This window comes from Drosophila arizonae, chromosome 4, assembly GCF_054131065.1.
Source record: "Drosophila arizonae isolate 15081-1271.41 chromosome 4, UAZ_ARI_1.0, whole genome shotgun sequence".
Classification (NCBI taxonomy): domain Eukaryota; kingdom Metazoa; phylum Arthropoda; class Insecta; order Diptera; family Drosophilidae; genus Drosophila; species Drosophila arizonae.
Genome location: NC_142924.1, coordinates 4,139,404 through 4,157,727, shown reverse-complemented (window position 1 = coordinate 4,157,727; position 18,324 = coordinate 4,139,404). Strand labels below are relative to the sequence as shown.

Genomic DNA, 18,324 nt, shown 5'->3' with positions numbered 1-18,324 from the left:
TTTCAACTATGTGGCAATCTGATCGTTGCACTTTCGCCATAAACTGCAGACGTCATTTTTTCGCTAGGCGTGATAATTTTCTAGTGTAGTGAAAAAGTGAATTCTAATACAAAAAACTATCTAAAAAAGTGCAAAAATAGTTGCAAAACATGGGCGATTCGCTGGACAACACCGATACATCGGTGGATCCAGCCGTTAATTTGTCCATAGCCAACTATGATGCATTTGCAAATTACTTGCGTAAAGCTGTTACCATTTTGCTGCCGGAGGAGGATGTTGTGCCGGAGTCGCTGAATAATGCTTTAGATGATCCAGTGAATCAGGAGACTATACGCAAGTTTCTGTCTGATCCGCAAGTGCAGGCGCTGTATGTGCAGCGTAATTGCATTAAAGGTTTGTAATGTCTTTTCTCAACAATTATTTAGAACTTGAACAAAATGGCCCCCGTTGGAAAAGAGTTCTAATTGGAGCTTGCAATTATGGAGAAAGGCTTGGCGGTTACAAAAATATATCTATTGTATAGTAGAGTATAGAAATATTTCTATACTCTTCAATTTGCATACGTAACAATGTTAAAAATCAATCGGCAATTGGGTGCTTCATATATTTTTCGTGGCTTGCTTATGCGCATGACGTCATGGCAGCTGACTCAGAAGCAGCTTTCATAGTCTCAAAATACAGGTTATTGTGCGTGGTTACCGTGCGTGACGTCATAAGTATATGCATGAACAATTCAGCGGAAAAGAAAAATGCTGATTGTTTCTTAGTCTTTACTAACTTAAATATGATGTACTAAGTATAATGTTAAATGTAAACATCTGTTGATTTTTACTGTTAACCATAGAACATAAAGGTAGATCATTTAGTGCAAAATTTTGTAAACATCCGATTTGTATGATAGGTTTCACTTAAGTTGATATTTATTTTCTGACTCGATCAAGTTCTTGGGGTTGTTACGTAGGCATGTCATATACGTGACGTCAACTCAGAAAGTTACCAAACTAGTTTTGCCACCTTATAGCTTTATTGACCATGCGCAGTAACTAGATGCGCAGTGCTGCCAGCCTGTTGCTCATTTAGTGTGGCCAGACATTGGACTGTTTGCCGGTGGCCGCATTGTAAACAAAGCAATAGCTGTTTTTTCGATTTGTTTGCGGAAACGACTCGACCTTGAGCCCGTCCGCATGTACATTTCATTGACTCGAGACTTTGAACGATGCCTCCCATCAGGGCCAGGCTATGTGGGAGCAACGCACGCTCAAGGTTCAGACCTTGAATGCATGAAATTTGAAGGTTTCACCTTGGCCGCTAAATTTTCGAAGGTTAACACCTTGGTAATGAATGTGTGTCAATGACATTGCGGCTTCGTCATTGAACGCCAATGTCAGATAATACTTTTGCATTGAGTGAAATGTGGGTGTAGGTGAGAACTTGATAACGAACAGACACTCACTCAGCTTTTACTCTCACTATCTATCTCACAGAGGATGACAGCGAACAGCCGGCTGAAGGTGAGGAGGAGAAGGAACAGGTGTCTTATCAAATCAGCAACGATGTACACTTCACCAACAGCCGCATGGCTTCTCTGGCCTGCATCAAGCGTGGCATGGTCGTCGAAGCTGACAAGTCGATCCACTCGCAGCTGCGTTTGATAAACTTTTCGGACGGCTCACCCTATGAGACGCTGCATGCATTCATTAGCAAGTCTTTGGCACCGTACTTCAAGTCGTATGTCAAGGAATCTGGACGGGCTGATCGCGATGGCGATAAGATGGCACCATCGGTGGAGAAGAAGCTGGCGGAGTTGGAGATGGGCCTGCTGCATTTGCAGCAGAATATTGATATTCCAGAGATTACGCTGACTGCCCATCCAGTTGTCAATCAGGTCATACGCAAGTGCGCCGATGAGAACCGTAAGGCCAAGGTGGTTGACTTTGGTGACAAAGTGGAGGACTCGTCGTTTCTCAATCAGCTGCAAAATGGCGTGAATCGCTGGATTACCGAGATCAAGAAAGTAACCAAGTTGAATCGTGATCCCGGTTCTGGCACTGCGCTGCAGGTAAGAAAGTATTGAATGAATCTCTTTTAGTTGTTAATCTGTATTTTTTCTGCAGGAAATATCATTTTGGCTGAATCTGGAGCGGGCATTGTATCGCATCCAGGAGAAACGCGAGTCGCCAGAAGTTGCTCTTACTTTGGACATACTGAAGCATGGCAAGCGTTTCCACGCAACAGTTTCGTTTGACACGGACACAGGCCTAAAGCAGGCTTTGGCCACTGTGGCCGATTATAATCCCCTAATGAAGGATTTCCCAATCAACGATCTACTCTCTGCCACAGAGCTGGAAAAGATTCGCCCAGCTGTGCAGCAGATATTCTCGCATTTGCGTAAAGTGCGCAACACTAAGTATCCCATCCAGCGCTGTCTGAAGCTCATCGAGGCCATCTCGCGGGATTTGTCGCAGCAGTTGCTCAAGGTGCTTGGCACCCGTCGACTGATGCATATTCCATTTGATGAATTTGAGCGCGTGATGAATCAGTGCTTCGAGATCTTTAGCTGCTGGGACGATGAGTATGATAAGTTGCAGGGTCTGCTGCGTGACATTGTAAAGAAGAAGCGCGACGAACATCTGAAGATGGTGTGGCGTGTGTCACCGGCTCATAAGAAGCTGCAAACACGCATGGAGCATATGCGAAAGTTCCGCAGGCAGCACGAACAGCTGCGCACTGTTATTCTGCGAGTGCTGAGGCCCACTAAGCAGGCGGCTAACGATGATGGCAGCGCGGTCGAAACCAAGCAGCCGTACAGTCTGGATGCCGCTGATGCTAATGCCATCGAAGAGGTCAACTTGGCGTACGAGAATGTCAAGGAGGTGGATTGCTTGGACATTACCAAGGAAGGGTCCGAGGCCTGGGAAGCAGCTGTCAAGCGCTATGAAGAGAAGATTGGTAAGCGAAACTAAATAAATTTAATTTAAATCTAAATTAATTATGGGATACTATCTGCAGATCGAGTGGAAACCCGCATCACGGCCCATCTACGTGACCAACTGGGCACCGCAAAGAACGCAAACGAGATGTTCCGCATATTCTCGCGTTTCAATGCGTTGTTTGTGCGACCGCACATTCGTGGCGCCATTCGCGAGTACCAGACGCAGCTGATACAGCGTGTCAAGGACGACATCGAGGCACTTCACGAAAAGTTTAAGGTGCAATATCCGCAGAGCAAGAGTTGTCGCTTATCCTCGGTGCGCGATCTACCGCCCGTTGCGGGCTCCATCATCTGGGCGCGTCAAATCGACAACCAGCTGACCATGTATCTGAAACGCGTTGAGGATGTGCTGGGCAAAGGCTGGGAGACCCACATCGAGGGCCAAAAACTGAAAGCCGATGGCGATAGCTTCCGCGCCAAATTGTCTATCTCTGAAGTGTTCCACGAGTGGGCTCGCAAGGTCCAGGAGCGCAATTTCGGCAGCTCCGGGCGAATCTTTACCATTGAATCAACTCGTTCCCGCACTGGGCGTGGCAATGTTTTGCGCCTTCGTGTCAACTTTTTGCCAGAAATAATAACGCTGGCCAAAGAAGTGCGCAACATCAAGAACCTGGGCTTCAGGTGAGTGGATGAATGCAAAATTTAATATTTTAAATATAACATTTTGATTTTCTCTTTTAGAGTTCCACTCACTATTGTCAACAAAGCTCATCAGGCGAATCAGATTTATCCATATGCTATATCCCTGATTGAAAGCGTCCGTACCTACGAACGCACCTTGGAGAAGGTAATATATGCTTACTTAGCTTACACGCTGCACCACACCACCATCATCATCAATGGACACACAACCACCATCACCAAAGCTGGAGCAATTGCTCTGTTTACTTTTTTGAATGCATATGTCTAATTAAACAAGCTTAAACTTGGTTACAAGTTGTGTAATTCATAGAAAAAGATATCTACTAAGTATATAATGTAGATATTCTTGATCTATTGCTAAAGCTTAACTAATATTCATATGTTTGCTTCAAGTCTCTCAATGAAAAGTTTATTAATTAATATTTATTTACTTCTTTGAACCATTTCTTCACTTTAAACATTTTTGTATGGAAAGCTTTAGACATATGCATAACATCAGTTTATTTTCCTTTCGGAATATTAGTTTTGTTTTTGCATTGCTTTACGCGTGGCGTGCAGCTTGAATTTTGTTATCGACACCACTCAACAACACACCCACAGACACAGTTCACCACTTACATAGTCAACATAGTACAACCTATTTTTATATCAACCAAAAATACCAACAACCTTTCTTTCATGCAGCTTAATAATAGGAGTCTAGCACTAAATTCAGTATTCAAGGTAGTGTTGTTTGTGCCGCTCCCAAAAAGTTATTGCTCCACTGTTTGTTATTGTTCAAATCCCGCATGCATTAGTCAGATTCCACTTATGCCCTAGCATTATGTATTGATATATATTAATTTGACCTTGACTTTCATACAGATCGAAGATCGTGCCAGCATTGTACCTCTGGTTGCCGGCCTGCGTAAGGAAGTCTTGAATCTGGTCTCCGAGGGAATCGGTTTGATCTGGGAATCTTATAAGCTGGATCCCTATGTGCTGCGCCTTTCCGAATGTGTGACACAGTTCCAGGAGAAGGTAAGATGTACAAGATTTTTAAAAGCACTTTTCTTAATTGTTTTGTTTTAGGTGGATGACTTGCTAGTGGTGGAAGAGCAGCTGGATGTGGATGTACGCTCGCTGGAAACATGCCCCTACAGCGCGGCCACCTTTGTGGAAATCCTTTCCAAGATTCAGCATGCTGTCGATGATTTGTCGCTGCGTCAATATTCCAATCTGAGTGTTTGGGTTACACGTCTCGATGAGGAGGTAGAGAAGAAGCTGGCCTTGCGTCTGCAGGCGGGCATTCAAGCCTGGACTGAAGCATTGACGGGCAACAAGAAGGAAGTGGACACCTCCATGGATACAGATGCTCCAGCACAGCCCACACACAAGCTAGGTGGAGAGCCACAGATTCAGAATGCAGTGCACGAAATACGTATCACCAATCAGCAGATGTATCTGTATCCCTCAATCGAGGAGGCTCGCTTCCAGATCATGCAGCAGTTCTTTGCCTGGCAAGCAATTGTCACCTCGCAGGTGCGCTTGCAGAGCACACGCTATCAGGTCGGCCTCGAGAAGCCCGTCTCGCAAACCTATCGCAATCTGCTGACCAAGCTGCCCGATGGCAAGATACTGGAGAATGCCTATGGCGCAATAGAGCACAAGATTAGCGAGGTGCGCAACTATGTGGACGAATGGCTGCGTTATCAAAGCCTGTGGGATCTACAAGCGGACACACTGTACGGCCGCCTGGGCGAGGATGTGAATCTATGGATCAAGTGCCTCAACGACATCAAGCAGTCGCGCACAACCTTCGACACCTCGGACACACGTCGCGCTTATGGTGCCATCATCATTGATTACGCCAAGGTGCAGGCCAAGGTGACACTGAAGTACGATTCGTGGCACAAGGAGGCACTGGGCAAATTTGGCACTCTGCTGGGCACTGAGATGACCACGTTCCACTCAAAGGTATCCAAATCACGCACAGATTTGGAAATGCAAAGCATCGAAGCGGCCAGTACCTCGGATGCGGTCAGCTTTATTACATACGTGCAGTCTTTGAAGAAGGACATGATTGCCTGGGACAAGCAGGTTGAAGTGTTCCGCGAGGCTCAGCGTATTTTGGAGCGTCAACGCTTCCAATTTCCCAATAACTGGCTGCATGTGGACAACATCGAGGGCGAGTGGTCTGCTTTTAATGAAATAATCAAGCGAAAGGACACGGCTATCCAGACACAAGTAGCAAGCCTTCAGGCGAAGATTGTGGCCGAAGATAAGGCCGTGGAGACACGCACCGTTGACTTCCTTAATGACTGGGAGAAGACCAAACCCACTGGTGGCAAAATACGCCCCGATGATGCTCTGCAACAGTTGCAAATCTTTGAGAGCAAGTACTCGCGCCTCAAAGAGGAACGTGACAACGTGGCCAAGGCCAAGGAGGCGCTTGAGCTGCAAGAATCGGCAGTTCCCAACAACAGTGCCGAGCGCATGAATGTGGCTCTCGAAGAGTTGCAGGATCTGCGCGGTGTCTGGAGTGAATTGTCCAAGGTTTGGACCCAGATTGATGAGACGCGCGAGAAGCCATGGCTTTCTGTGCAGCCGCGCAAGCTGCGCCAGCAACTGGAAGCTATGATGGCACAACTTAAAGAGTTGCCTGCTCGTCTTCGCATGTACGAGTCGTACGAGTACGTGAAGAAGCTTATCCAGAGCTACATCAAGGTGAATATGCTGATTGTGGAGCTTAAGTCAGATGCTTTGAAGGAGCGTCACTGGAAACAGTTGACTAAGCAGCTGCGTGTCAACTGGGTCATCTCCGACCTGACACTGGGTCAAGTGTGGGATGTCAACTTGCAGAAGAACGAGGGTATTGTCAAGGATATCATTCTGGTCGCTCAGGGAGAGATGGCTCTAGAGGAATTCTTGAAGCAAGTGCGCGAGTCCTGGCAAAACTATGAATTGGATTTGATCAACTATCAGAACAAGTGCCGCATCATTCGAGGTTGGGACGATCTTTTCAACAAGGTCAAGGAGCACATCAACTCAGTGGCCGCCATGAAACTATCACCCTACTATAAGGTCTTCGAGGAGGAAGCCCTCACCTGGGAGGAAAAGCTGAACCGCATTAACGCCCTGTTCGATGTATGGATCGATGTGCAGCGTCGCTGGGTATATCTGGAGGGCATCTTCTCAGGCAGTGCGGACATTAAGACACTGTTGCCCGTGGAGACTTCTCGTTTCCAGAGCATTAGCTCAGAATTCCTGGGCCTGATGAAGAAGGTGACCAAATCGCCAAAGGTCATGGATGTGTTGAATATACCAGCTGTACAACGTTCACTGGAACGTCTAGCTGATCTGCTAGGCAAGATTCAAAAAGCTTTGGGTGAGTATCTGGAGCGTGAGCGTACGTCATTCCCACGCTTTTACTTTGTGGGTGACGAGGATCTGTTGGAGATCATTGGCAACAGCAAGAACATTGCTCGCCTCCAAAAGCATTTCAAAAAGATGTTTGCCGGAGTCGCTGCCATCCTATTGAACGAGGAGAACAATGTCATCTTGGGTATATCCTCGCGTGAGGGCGAGGAGGTGCACTTCATCAATCCAGTATCTACTGTGGAGCATCCCAAGATCAACGAGTGGCTGTCTCTGGTGGAAAAGCAAATGCGTTTTACGCTTGCCTCGCTGTTGGCCCAGGCTGTACAGGATATCAAGCAGTTCCGGGATGGCAAAATTGATCCACAGAAGTACATGGAATGGTGCGACAGGTATCAAGCTCAGATCGTCGTGCTAGCTGCCCAGATCCTCTGGTCTGAGGACGTGGAGGCTGCCTTGCAGCAGGCCTCTGAGAACAACAATAGCAAGCCCATGCAACGCGTCCTTGGCAATGTGGAGAACACTTTGAATGTCTTGGCCGATTCTGTGCTGCAGGAGCAACCGGCGCTACGTCGTCGCAAATTGGAGCATCTCATCAATGAGTTTGTGCACAAGCGCACAGTCACTCGGCGTCTGATTACCAACGGTGTGACTTCACCAAAGTCGTTCCAATGGCTGTGTGAGATGCGCTTCTACTTCGATCCTCGGCAGACGGAAGTTCTGCAGCAGCTGACTATCCATATGGCCAATGCGCGTTTCTTCTACGGTTTTGAATACCTAGGCGTGCAGGATCGTTTGGTTCAAACGCCACTCACTGATCGTTGCTATCTGACCATGACGCAAGCGCTGGAGTCACGACTGGGAGGTTCACCTTTCGGTCCAGCTGGCACAGGCAAAACAGAGTCCGTTAAGGCGCTGGGCAACCAACTGGGACGCTTTGTGCTCGTCTTTAATTGCGACGAAACATTTGATTTCCAGGCCATGGGCCGTATCTTCGTTGGTCTGTGTCAAGTGGGCGCCTGGGGCTGCTTCGATGAGTTCAATCGATTGGAGGAGCGTATGCTGTCTGCCTGCTCACAGCAGATCCAAACAATTCAGGAAGCGCTCAAATACGAGATGGACAGCAACAAGGAGAGCATCACTGTCGAGCTTGTGGGCAAACAAGTGCGCGTCTCCCCAGATATGGCTATCTTCATAACCATGAATCCGGGCTACGCTGGTCGATCCAATTTGCCTGATAATTTGAAGAAGCTCTTCCGCTCTCTGGCTATGACAACGCCTGATCGTCAGCTTATCGCAGAGGTGATGCTCTTCTCGCAAGGTTTCCGCTCAGCCGAAAAGCTGGCCTGCAAGATTGTGCCCTTCTTCAAGCTTTGTGACGAGCAGCTGTCCAATCAGAGCCACTACGACTTTGGTTTGCGTGCACTGAAGTCAGTGCTCATCTCTGCAGGCAACGTGAAGCGTGATCGCATTATGAAGATCAAGGAGCAGATGCGTCAACGTGGCGAGGAGAACATTGACGAGGCTTCTGTGGCCGAGAATCTGCCCGAGCAGGAGATTCTCATACAGTCGGTGTGTGAAACCATGGTGCCTAAACTGGTGGCCGAGGATATACCGTTGCTCTTCTCGCTGCTCAGCGATGTTTTCCCCAATGTCGGCTACACTCGCGCGGAGATGAAGGGCCTCAAGGAAGAGATTCGCAAAGTATGCCAGGAGGACTATTTGGTTTGCGGCGAAGGCGATGAACAGGGTGCCGCCTGGATGGAAAAGGTAAGTGTGGCCGGGCCACTAGTTATTCTTTGACCTTGTCATAACATTCGATTCGCCTCACACGCTTACTAACCACTACCAAAAAGGGACTCGGCTCCACTTGGGTCGACAAAGTAACTAATCTTATATTCAATATATCACCATTGACATTCTTTTAATCTAATATTGTGTTCCCATTCAGGTGCTGCAACTCTATCAAATCTCCAATCTCAATCATGGCCTCATGATGGTTGGACCTTCGGGCTCTGGCAAGTCCACGGCCTGGCGTACACTGCTCAAGGCTTTGGAGCGTTTCGAGGGCGTTGAGGGTGTTGCTCACGTAATCGATCCGAAAGCTATTTCCAAGGAAGCGCTCTATGGTGTCCTCGATCCGAATACCCGTGAATGGACTGATGGTTTGTTCACCCACATTCTGCGTAAGATTATTGACAATGTGCGTGGTGAGATTAACAAGCGCCAATGGATCATATTTGATGGCGACGTTGATCCCGAGTGGGTGGAAAATCTTAACTCTGTGCTGGATGACAACAAGTTGCTGACGTTACCCAATGGCGAGCGCCTTTCGCTTCCACCCAACGTGCGAGTCATGTTTGAGGTGCAGGACCTGAAGTTTGCCACGCTTGCTACTGTCTCCCGTTGCGGCATGGTCTGGTTCTCGGAGGATGTTCTTTCCACGGAGATGATCTTTGAAAACTATTTGTCACGCTTGCGTAGCATCCCGTTGGAGGATGGCGACGAGGACTTCGTGGGTGTGATGAAGACCACCAAGGACAAAGAGGAAGAGGTGTCGCCCTCGTTGCAGGTGCAACGCGACATCGCCTTGCTCTTGCAGCCCTTCTTCTCGGGCGACGGCATTGTGGTGCGCACCCTGGAGTATGCCATGGAGCAGGAGCATATCATGGACTTCACACGATTGCGCGCACTCAGCTCTCTCTTCTCTATGCTCAATCAGTCGGCACGCAATGTGCTCAACTTTAATGCCCAGCATCCGGACTTCCCATGCTCTGCCGATCAGCTGGAGCAATATATACCCAAAGCTCTCGTTTACTCAGTGCTTTGGTCATTCGCCGGCGATGCTAAGCTCAAGGTACGCATCGATTTGGGAGACTTTGTGCGTAGTGTTACCACTGTGCCGCTTCCGGGTGCAGCGGGAGCACCGATCATTGACTACGAAGTGAGCATGAATGGTGAGTGGGTGCCATGGAGCAACAAGGTGCCTGTAATTGAGGTGGAGACCCACAAGGTTGCCTCGCCCGATATTGTGGTGCCCACGCTGGACACAGTGCGTCACGAATCGCTGCTCTACACTTGGCTAGCGGAGCATAAGCCCTTGGGTAAATAGACAAACTATGGGAATTGTATTTATGTTATTAATAATATCACTTTCACATAGTTCTCTGCGGTCCTCCTGGCTCTGGCAAGACCATGACGCTCTTCTCGGCGTTGCGAGCTCTGCCCGACATGGAAGTGGTTGGCCTCAATTTCTCATCGGCCACAACACCGGAGCTGCTGCTGAAGACGTTCGATCATTATTGCGAGTACCGCAAGACGCCAAATGGCGTCGTGCTCTCCCCTGTGCAGATTGGCAAGTGGTTGGTGCTGTTCTGCGACGAAATCAATTTGCCGGACATGGATTCGTATGGCACACAACGTGTCATCTCGTTCTTACGCCAGCTGGTGGAGCACAAAGGCTTCTATCGTGCCAGCGATCAGGCCTGGGTTTCACTGGAGCGAATTCAATTTGTGGGCGCTTGTAATCCGCCCACAGATCCGGGACGCAAGCCTCTCTCGCATCGCTTCCTGCGCCATGTGCCCATCATTTACGTCGATTATCCGGGAGAGACGTCGCTCAAGCAGATCTATGGAACCTTCTCGCGTGCCATGCTGCGTCTAATGCCAGCGCTGCGTGGCTATGCAGAGCCACTCACAAATGCCATGGTGGAATTCTATTTGGCCTCGCAGGATCGCTTTACACAGGACATGCAGCCGCATTATGTGTACTCACCACGTGAAATGACACGTTGGGTGCGTGGTATCTGTGAAGCCATAAGACCCTTGGACTCGCTACCCGTCGAGGGCTTGGTACGTCTATGGGCCCACGAGGCACTGCGTCTGTTCCAGGATCGTTTGGTTGATGATTCAGAGCGTCGCTGGACCAATGAAAACATTGATCTCGTTGCCCACAAGCACTTCCCTGGCATCAATCAGGAGGAGGCACTACAAAGACCCATCCTGTACAGCAATTGGCTATCGAAGGATTATATGCCAGTGAATCGCGAGGAGTTGCGCGACTATGTGCGTGCACGCCTAAAGGTCTTCTACGAGGAGGAGCTAGACGTGCCGCTCGTGCTCTTCGACGAAGTTCTGGATCATGTACTTCGCATCGATCGTATCTTCCGCCAGCCACAGGGTCATCTGTTGCTCATTGGTGTGTCTGGTGCCGGCAAGACGACGTTGTCCCGCTTTGTGGCCTGGATGAATGGTCTGTCTATATTCCAGATCAAGGTGCACAACAAATATACGAGCGAGGACTTTGACGAGGATCTTCGCTGCGTACTGCGCCGCTCTGGTTGCAAGGACGAGAAGATCGCCTTTATATTGGACGAATCAAATGTCTTGGACTCTGGCTTCCTTGAACGCATGAACACCTTGTTGGCTAACGGCGAGGTGCCCGGCCTCTTTGAGGGCGACGAGTACACTACTCTGATGACGCAGTGCAAGGAAGGCGCTCAGCGTGAAGGTCTCATGCTTGATTCCAGCGATGAGTTGTACAAGTGGTTCACCCAGCAGGTGATGCGTAATTTGCACGTTGTCTTCACAATGAATCCCTCAACGGATGGCCTCAAGGATCGCGCAGCGACTTCACCGGCTTTGTTCAATCGCTGTGTGCTCAATTGGTTCGGTGATTGGTCAGACTCAGCTTTGTTCCAGGTGGGCAAGGAGTTCACCACGCGTGTCGACCTCGAGAAGCCGAACTGGTCGCCACCAGATTTCTTCCCCTCTGTGTGCCCATTGGTGCCGGCCAATCCCACACATCGCGATGCTGTCATCAACAGCTGCGTCTATGTGCATCAGACCCTCCACCAGGCCAACGCTCGTTTGGCGAAACGAGGTGGACGCACCATGGCAGTCACTCCACGTCATTATTTGGACTTCATCCATCACTTTGTGAAGCTGTACAATGAAAAGCGCAGCGATCTGGAGGAGCAGCAGCTGCACTTGAACGTGGGTCTCAACAAGATTGCCGAAACCGTAGAGCAGGTGGAAGAGATGCAGAAATCGCTGGCAGTCAAGAAACAAGAGCTGCAAGCAAAGAACGAGGCAGCCAATGCGAAGTTGAAGCAAATGTTCCAGGATCAACAGGAGGCGGAGAAGAAGAAGATTCAGTCTCAGGAGATACAAATACGTCTAGCCGATCAAACGGTTAAAATCGAAGAGAAGCGCAAGTATGTGATGGCAGATCTGGCCCAGGTGGAGCCCGCTGTTATCGAAGCACAGCAAGGTAAGTTTTTCGGATGCCAAGGGGCGGGAGGGGTCAGATATTTAGACTATAGCTACGTATTGCCTCTAAGTCTAGTTATAATAATTTTATGATAATATTTAAATCAATACTTCCACACACAAACACCAACACCAATCTATACACAAACACAATTCGCACAATCGTTAGCCGTTAGCTCGATTAAAAAGAAACACCTGGCCGAGGTGCGTTCGATGGCAAATCCGCCCGCTGTCGTAAAACTGGCTCTGGAATCGGTCTGCGAGCTGCTCAATGAGAGTGCCACAGATTGGAAGGCCATACGTGGCATACTCGTTAAAGACAGTTTCATATCGTCGATTGTTAACTTGGAGACAGATAAGATCACGTACGCAACTCTCAATATCTCTATATGCCATCTGATATCTGATATATATATATAGCCATCATTTTATCGCATTTATCACTTAACGTCAATTCATCTCAGGTTGTTGTGCCGTATTGTGACACTAATTGGCATCATATATCTCCATATACTATATATATATATTTATATAAATATTCTATAACATAACTAAACAACTGCAATATATATAATCGTATATCTACTACCACTACTACTACACATACACACACAGACACATATATACACACAAACACTTTGCATACGCAATGCACTGGCAAATATCTTAACTTACGATATATATTTTATATATAACCTTAAACATAATGTTAAATATCATGTGTATAAGTTGTAAACTAAAGAAATCGTTAAGAATTGTTGATTAAATTACGCTACCAAAAGCAGGTCAAATAGGTCAATGTTCTAGATCTTATGGTCTGGTTAAAATGGACTTTTCCAGGATAAACTAAATGATAATCCAAAGATAACTTCTAGAGAGAAAGAGAACGTCGCAGAGCAGCAGAAAAAATAATTTACTTTAAATTAATGTATACTATATGTTAGACCTACAAATTATTTAAAACATTCTGTAGTCTTGATCAATGTCCGTTGCTCTGATTGTATGTTTATGAATATGATCAAAGCTTTTCTGCTTCTAATGATATTTTATAGTACCTAGCAATTATGCACTCTATCATGATCATATTATCATGATATCTGCAGGAACAGTGACAAATAATTTCATATCCTGGAATAGCCCATACATCTGAATAATGTTTATAGTATTAAAAACTAAACGTAACATTTGCTAGGCTAGTCTGTACGAGTATAACAGTTAAGTGCCCATATCGTTGTGCTGCATATGGTTTATAATAATTCTGATCCTTCATGTTAACCCAACCACCAAACCAACCCAATCGAACCACCAATAGCTGTGAAGTCTATACGCAAACAGCAACTCGTTGAGGTGCGAACAATGGCGAATCCACCGTCGGTGGTTAAATTGGCACTCGAGTCGATTTGCCTGCTGCTGGGCGAGTATGCGACCGATTGGAAAGCGATACGCGCAGTGATAATGCGTGAAAATTTCATTAATTCAATTGTATCTAACTTCGGTACCGAGAACATAACGTAAGCATGAAACAAATTTTACATTTTGTTTTTCTTTTTTGTTCTCGAATTGATTTTTAATTTTTCCTTGATTATTTTTGTTTTCACTGAAGAGTAGAAAATTATTCTGTTGAGATTTGTTTTCCCGTAGTTTTTGTGAATGATTAAGCGAGCTGCGTTGTCTGTAAATATTATTTATGTTGCTCCTAATCTTTAATATTAACTGGTAATTGGCTTTAATTTGGAAAACTTCTTCATTGTTTTTATTTTATTTTATTTTTTTTTATTTTATTGGTTTTGGTTAAATTTTTGCGTTGATCAGTAATAACTGCTTTGCTTGCCTAATTCATACCAGTACAACCTGAATAGTGTCATGAGTTAATAACAATTAATAATCTGTAATCTATGATTAATTTGGGAATTTCACAGCGATGAGGTTCGGGAGAAGATGAAGTCGAAGTACCTGAGCAATCCTGACTACAACTTTGAGAAGGTCAATCGTGCGAGTATGGCTTGCGGTCCCATGGTTAAATGGGCCATAGCACAGGTAAATATTATATGGTGTATATAGAATATTACCAGATAATTTCTAATGTCTCTTTCCCAGATCGAATACGCAGACATGTTGAAGCGTGTGGAGCCGTTGCGTGAGGAACTGCGCTCATTGGAAGAGCAGGCTGACGTGAACTTGGCTAGTGCACAGGAGACCAAGGATTTGGTGGAGCAGTTGGAACGCAGCATTGCTGCTTACAAGGAGGAATATGCTCAGCTTATTTCCCAGGCTCAGGCCATCAAAACTGATCTGGAGAATGTGCAGGCCAAAGTGGATCGGTCGATTGCTCTGCTCAAGAGCTTGAACATTGAACGCGAGCGCTGGGAGTCCACCAGCGAGACATTCAAGTCCCAAATGTCCACAATTGTGGGCGATGTGCTACTGTCGGCAGCCTTTATAGCGTATGGCGGCTACTTTGATCAGCATTATCGTCTTAATCTGTTTACCACCTGGTCACAGCATTTGCAATCGGCGAGCATCCAATACCGTGCGGACATTGCACGCACAGAATACCTCTCCAATCCGGATGAGCGTTTGCGCTGGCAGGCGAATGCCTTGCCCTCGGATGATCTGTGCACGGAGAATGCAATCATGTTGAAGCGCTTCAACCGTTATCCGTTGATCATTGATCCTTCGGGACAGGCCACAACGTTCCTGTTGAATGAGTACGCCGGCAAGAAGATAACGAAGACCTCCTTCTTGGACGATTCGTTCCGAAAGAATCTGGAGTCGGCTCTGCGTTTCGGTAATCCTTTGCTTGTGCAGGACGTTGAGAACTATGATCCTATATTAAATCCGGTGCTCAATCGCGAGCTGCGTCGCACTGGCGGCCGCGTGCTCATCACGCTGGGCGATCAGGATATCGATTTGTCGCCATCCTTTGTCATCTTCCTGTCGACGCGTGATCCAACTGTTGAATTCCCGCCAGACATTTGCTCGAGGGTGACCTTTGTCAACTTCACAGTGACGCGCAGCTCGCTGCAATCACAGTGTTTGAACCAAGTGCTGAAGGCTGAGCGTCCGGACATTGATGAGAAACGTTCCGATCTGTTGAAGCTCCAAGGCGAGTTCCGTCTGCGACTGCGTCAGTTGGAGAAGAGTCTGTTGCAAGCACTGAACGATGCCAAGGGCAAGATTCTGGATGACGATTCGGTCATCACAACTTTGGAGACACTCAAAAAGGAGGCATACGACATCAATCAGAAGGTGGATGAGACGGACAAGGTGATAGCCGAGATTGAGACGGTGTCACAGCAGTATCTGCCACTCTCTGTGGCGTGCAGCAACATGTACTTCACGATGGACAGCTTGAACCAGGTCCACTTCCTCTACCAGTACTCGCTGAAGATGTTCCTTGACATATTCTCCACCGTGCTATACAACAATCCACGGCTCGAAGGTCGCACCGATCACTCGGAGCGCTTGGGCATCGTGACCAGGGATCTATTCCAGGTGTGTTATGAGCGTGTTGCACGTGGAATGCTGCACAACGATCGCCTTACCTTTGCACTGCTCATGTGCAAGATCCATCTTAAGGGCACTGGAGAATCTAATCTCGACGCAGAGTTCAACTTCTTCCTACGCAGCCGTGAGGGCCTATTGACTAATCCAACCCACGTTGAGGGATTGAGTAGTGAGCAAATCGAGGGCGTTAATCGCTTGGCTACCCGTTTGCCCATCTTCCGCAAGCTGGTGGAAAAGGTGCGCTCCATGCCTGAGCTTGGCGCCTGGTTGCAGCAGAGCTCACCAGAGCAGTGCGTGCCCCAGCTGTGGGACGAATCGAAGGCACTGAGCGCCATTGCGAGCTCCGTGCATCAGCTGTTGCTCATTCAGGCCTTCCGACCGGATCGCGTCATTGCCGCTGCCCACAATGTGGTCAACACGGTGCTGGGCGTCGACTATATGCCAAACGCTGAGCAGGAGCTGGACTTTGCGGCCGTGGTGGACAAGCAGTTGAACTGCAATACACCTGCTTTGCTATGCTCTGTGCCCGGCTTCGATGCATCGGGTCGTGTGGATGATTTGGCCGCCGAACAGAACAAACAAATCTCGAGCATTGCCATCGGTTCGGCCGAGGGCTTCAACCAGGCTGAGCGCGCCATCAACATGGCCTGCAAGACAGGTCGCTGGGTGCTGCTTAAGAACGTACACCTGGCTCCACAATGGTTGGTGCAGTTGGAGAAGAAGATGCACTCGCTGCAGCCACACTCCGGCTTCCGCCTCTTCCTCACCATGGAAATCAATCCGAAGGTTCCGGTTAATCTACTACGCGCCGGTCGCATCTTCGTCTTTGAACCACCGCCAGGCATTCGCGCCAATCTGTTGCGCACTTTCTCGACGGTGCCCGCCGCACGAATGATGAAGACGCCCAGTGAGCGTGCTCGACTCTATTTCTTGCTGGCCTGGTTCCATGCCATCGTTCAGGAGCGATTGCGTTATGTGCCTCTTGGCTGGGCCAAGAAGTACGAGTTCAATGAGTCCGACTTGCGAGTGGCTTGCGATACGTTGGATACGTGGATCGACACCACGGCCATGGGACGTACCAATTTGCCACCAGAGAAGGTGCCATGGGATGCACTGGTCACTCTGCTCTCCCAGTCCATCTACGGAGGCAAGATTGACAACGACTTCGATCAGCGTCTGCTTACCTCTTTCCTGAAGAAACTCTTCACGGCACGCAGTTTCGAGGCAGACTTCGCATTGGTTGCGAATGTGGATGGCGCCTCAGGTGGACTCCGACACATTACCATGCCGGATGGCACTCGCCGTGATCACTTCCTGAAGTGGATCGAGAATCTAACAGATCGCCAGACACCTTCCTGGCTGGGTCTGCCCAACAACGCCGAAAAGGTGCTGCTCACAACTAGAGGCACAGATCTGGTAAGCAAGCTGCTCAAGATGCAGCAGCTAGAGGATGACGATGAGTTGGCCTACAGCGTTGAGGAGCAGTCGGAGCAATCTGCACTGGCCGTGGCACGTAGCGAGGATGGTCGCCCGTCCTGGATGAAGACGCTGCACAACTCGGCCACCGCCTGGCTGGAACTTTTGCCGAAGAGTCTGCAAGTACTAAAACGCACCGTGGAGAACATCAAGGATCCGCTATATCGCTACTTCGAGCGCGAGGTGACCAGCGGTGCTCGACTTCTCCAGACGGTCATCTCCGATCTACAGGATGTCGTGTTGATCTGCCAGGGTGAGAAGAAGCAAACCAATCACCATCGCTCCATGTTGTCCGAATTGGTGCGTGGCATTATACCCAAGGGCTGGAAGCGTTACACAGTGCCCATGGGCTGCACCGTCATCCAGTGGATCACGGACTTTAGCATGCGTGTGCAGCAGCTGCAGAAGGTATCCCAGCTCGTCTCGCAGGCGGGAGCCAAGGAGCTGCAGGGCTTCCCCGTATGGCTGGGCGGTCTGCTCAACCCGGAAGCATACATCACGGCCACCAGGCAGTGTGTGGCTCAAGCCAACAGCTGGTCGCTGGAGGAGCTCGCTCTGGATGTGACCATTACCGATGCAGGTTTGAAGACCGACCAGAAGGACAGCAGCTTTGGTGTCACCGGACTCAAGCTGCAAGGCGCCCAGTGCAAGAACAATGAATTGCTACTCGCCTCGACTATTATGATGGATTTGCCCTTAACCATACTAAAGTGGATCAAGTGAGTATCCCGACAAAATCTTGAATTTAGTTAAGCTTGATTAACTTCTTTCGCTTTGCAGAATCTCGTCGGAGCCGCGGGTAAGCAAACTAACATTGCCCGTTTACTTGAACTCCACTCGTACGGAGCTGCTCTTCACAGTGGATTTGGCTGTGGCCGCTGGTCAGGATTCGCACAGCTTCTATGAGCGTGGCGTGGCCGTGTTGACCTCCACGGCTTTGAACTAATATCAATAACTATATAAAATATTGTATACGTTAATCATATAATCCATAGAAATTTTTGAAAACCAAATCCCTTATTTCCAATCAACAATTTTAAATATATATTCACATAACTAACAACCCCAACAAATAGAGC

General features: G+C 48.2%; 1 protein-coding gene across 8 annotated transcripts; it reads left to right on the top strand.

The window, feature by feature from the left end:
* The first annotated feature begins 23 nt into the window (after positions 1-23).
* Positions 24-18,318, top strand: Dhc64C (dynein heavy chain, cytoplasmic). Of its 8 annotated transcripts, none has more exons than XM_018007489.2 (15): positions 24-393; positions 1,485-2,059; positions 2,115-2,949; positions 3,010-3,613; positions 3,674-3,779; positions 4,319-4,357; positions 4,499-4,654; positions 4,706-8,761; positions 8,848-8,874; positions 8,943-10,095; positions 10,155-12,263; positions 13,575-13,773; positions 14,182-14,299; positions 14,360-17,964; positions 18,026-18,318. In XM_018007489.2, exons 1-15 carry the CDS (start codon positions 150-152, stop codon positions 18,189-18,191), a joined length of 13,992 nt encoding a protein of 4,663 aa, XP_017862978.1. In that variant the 5' UTR covers positions 24-149; the 3' UTR covers positions 18,192-18,318. The 8 variants fall into 8 exon arrangements, with proteins under 8 accessions (XP_017862978.1, XP_017862979.1, XP_017862982.1 ...); XM_018007490.2 differs by lacking the exon at positions 13,575-13,773 and adding an exon at positions 12,432-12,627; XM_018007493.2 differs by lacking the exon at positions 4,319-4,357.
* Positions 18,319-18,324: the final 6 nt, after the last annotated feature.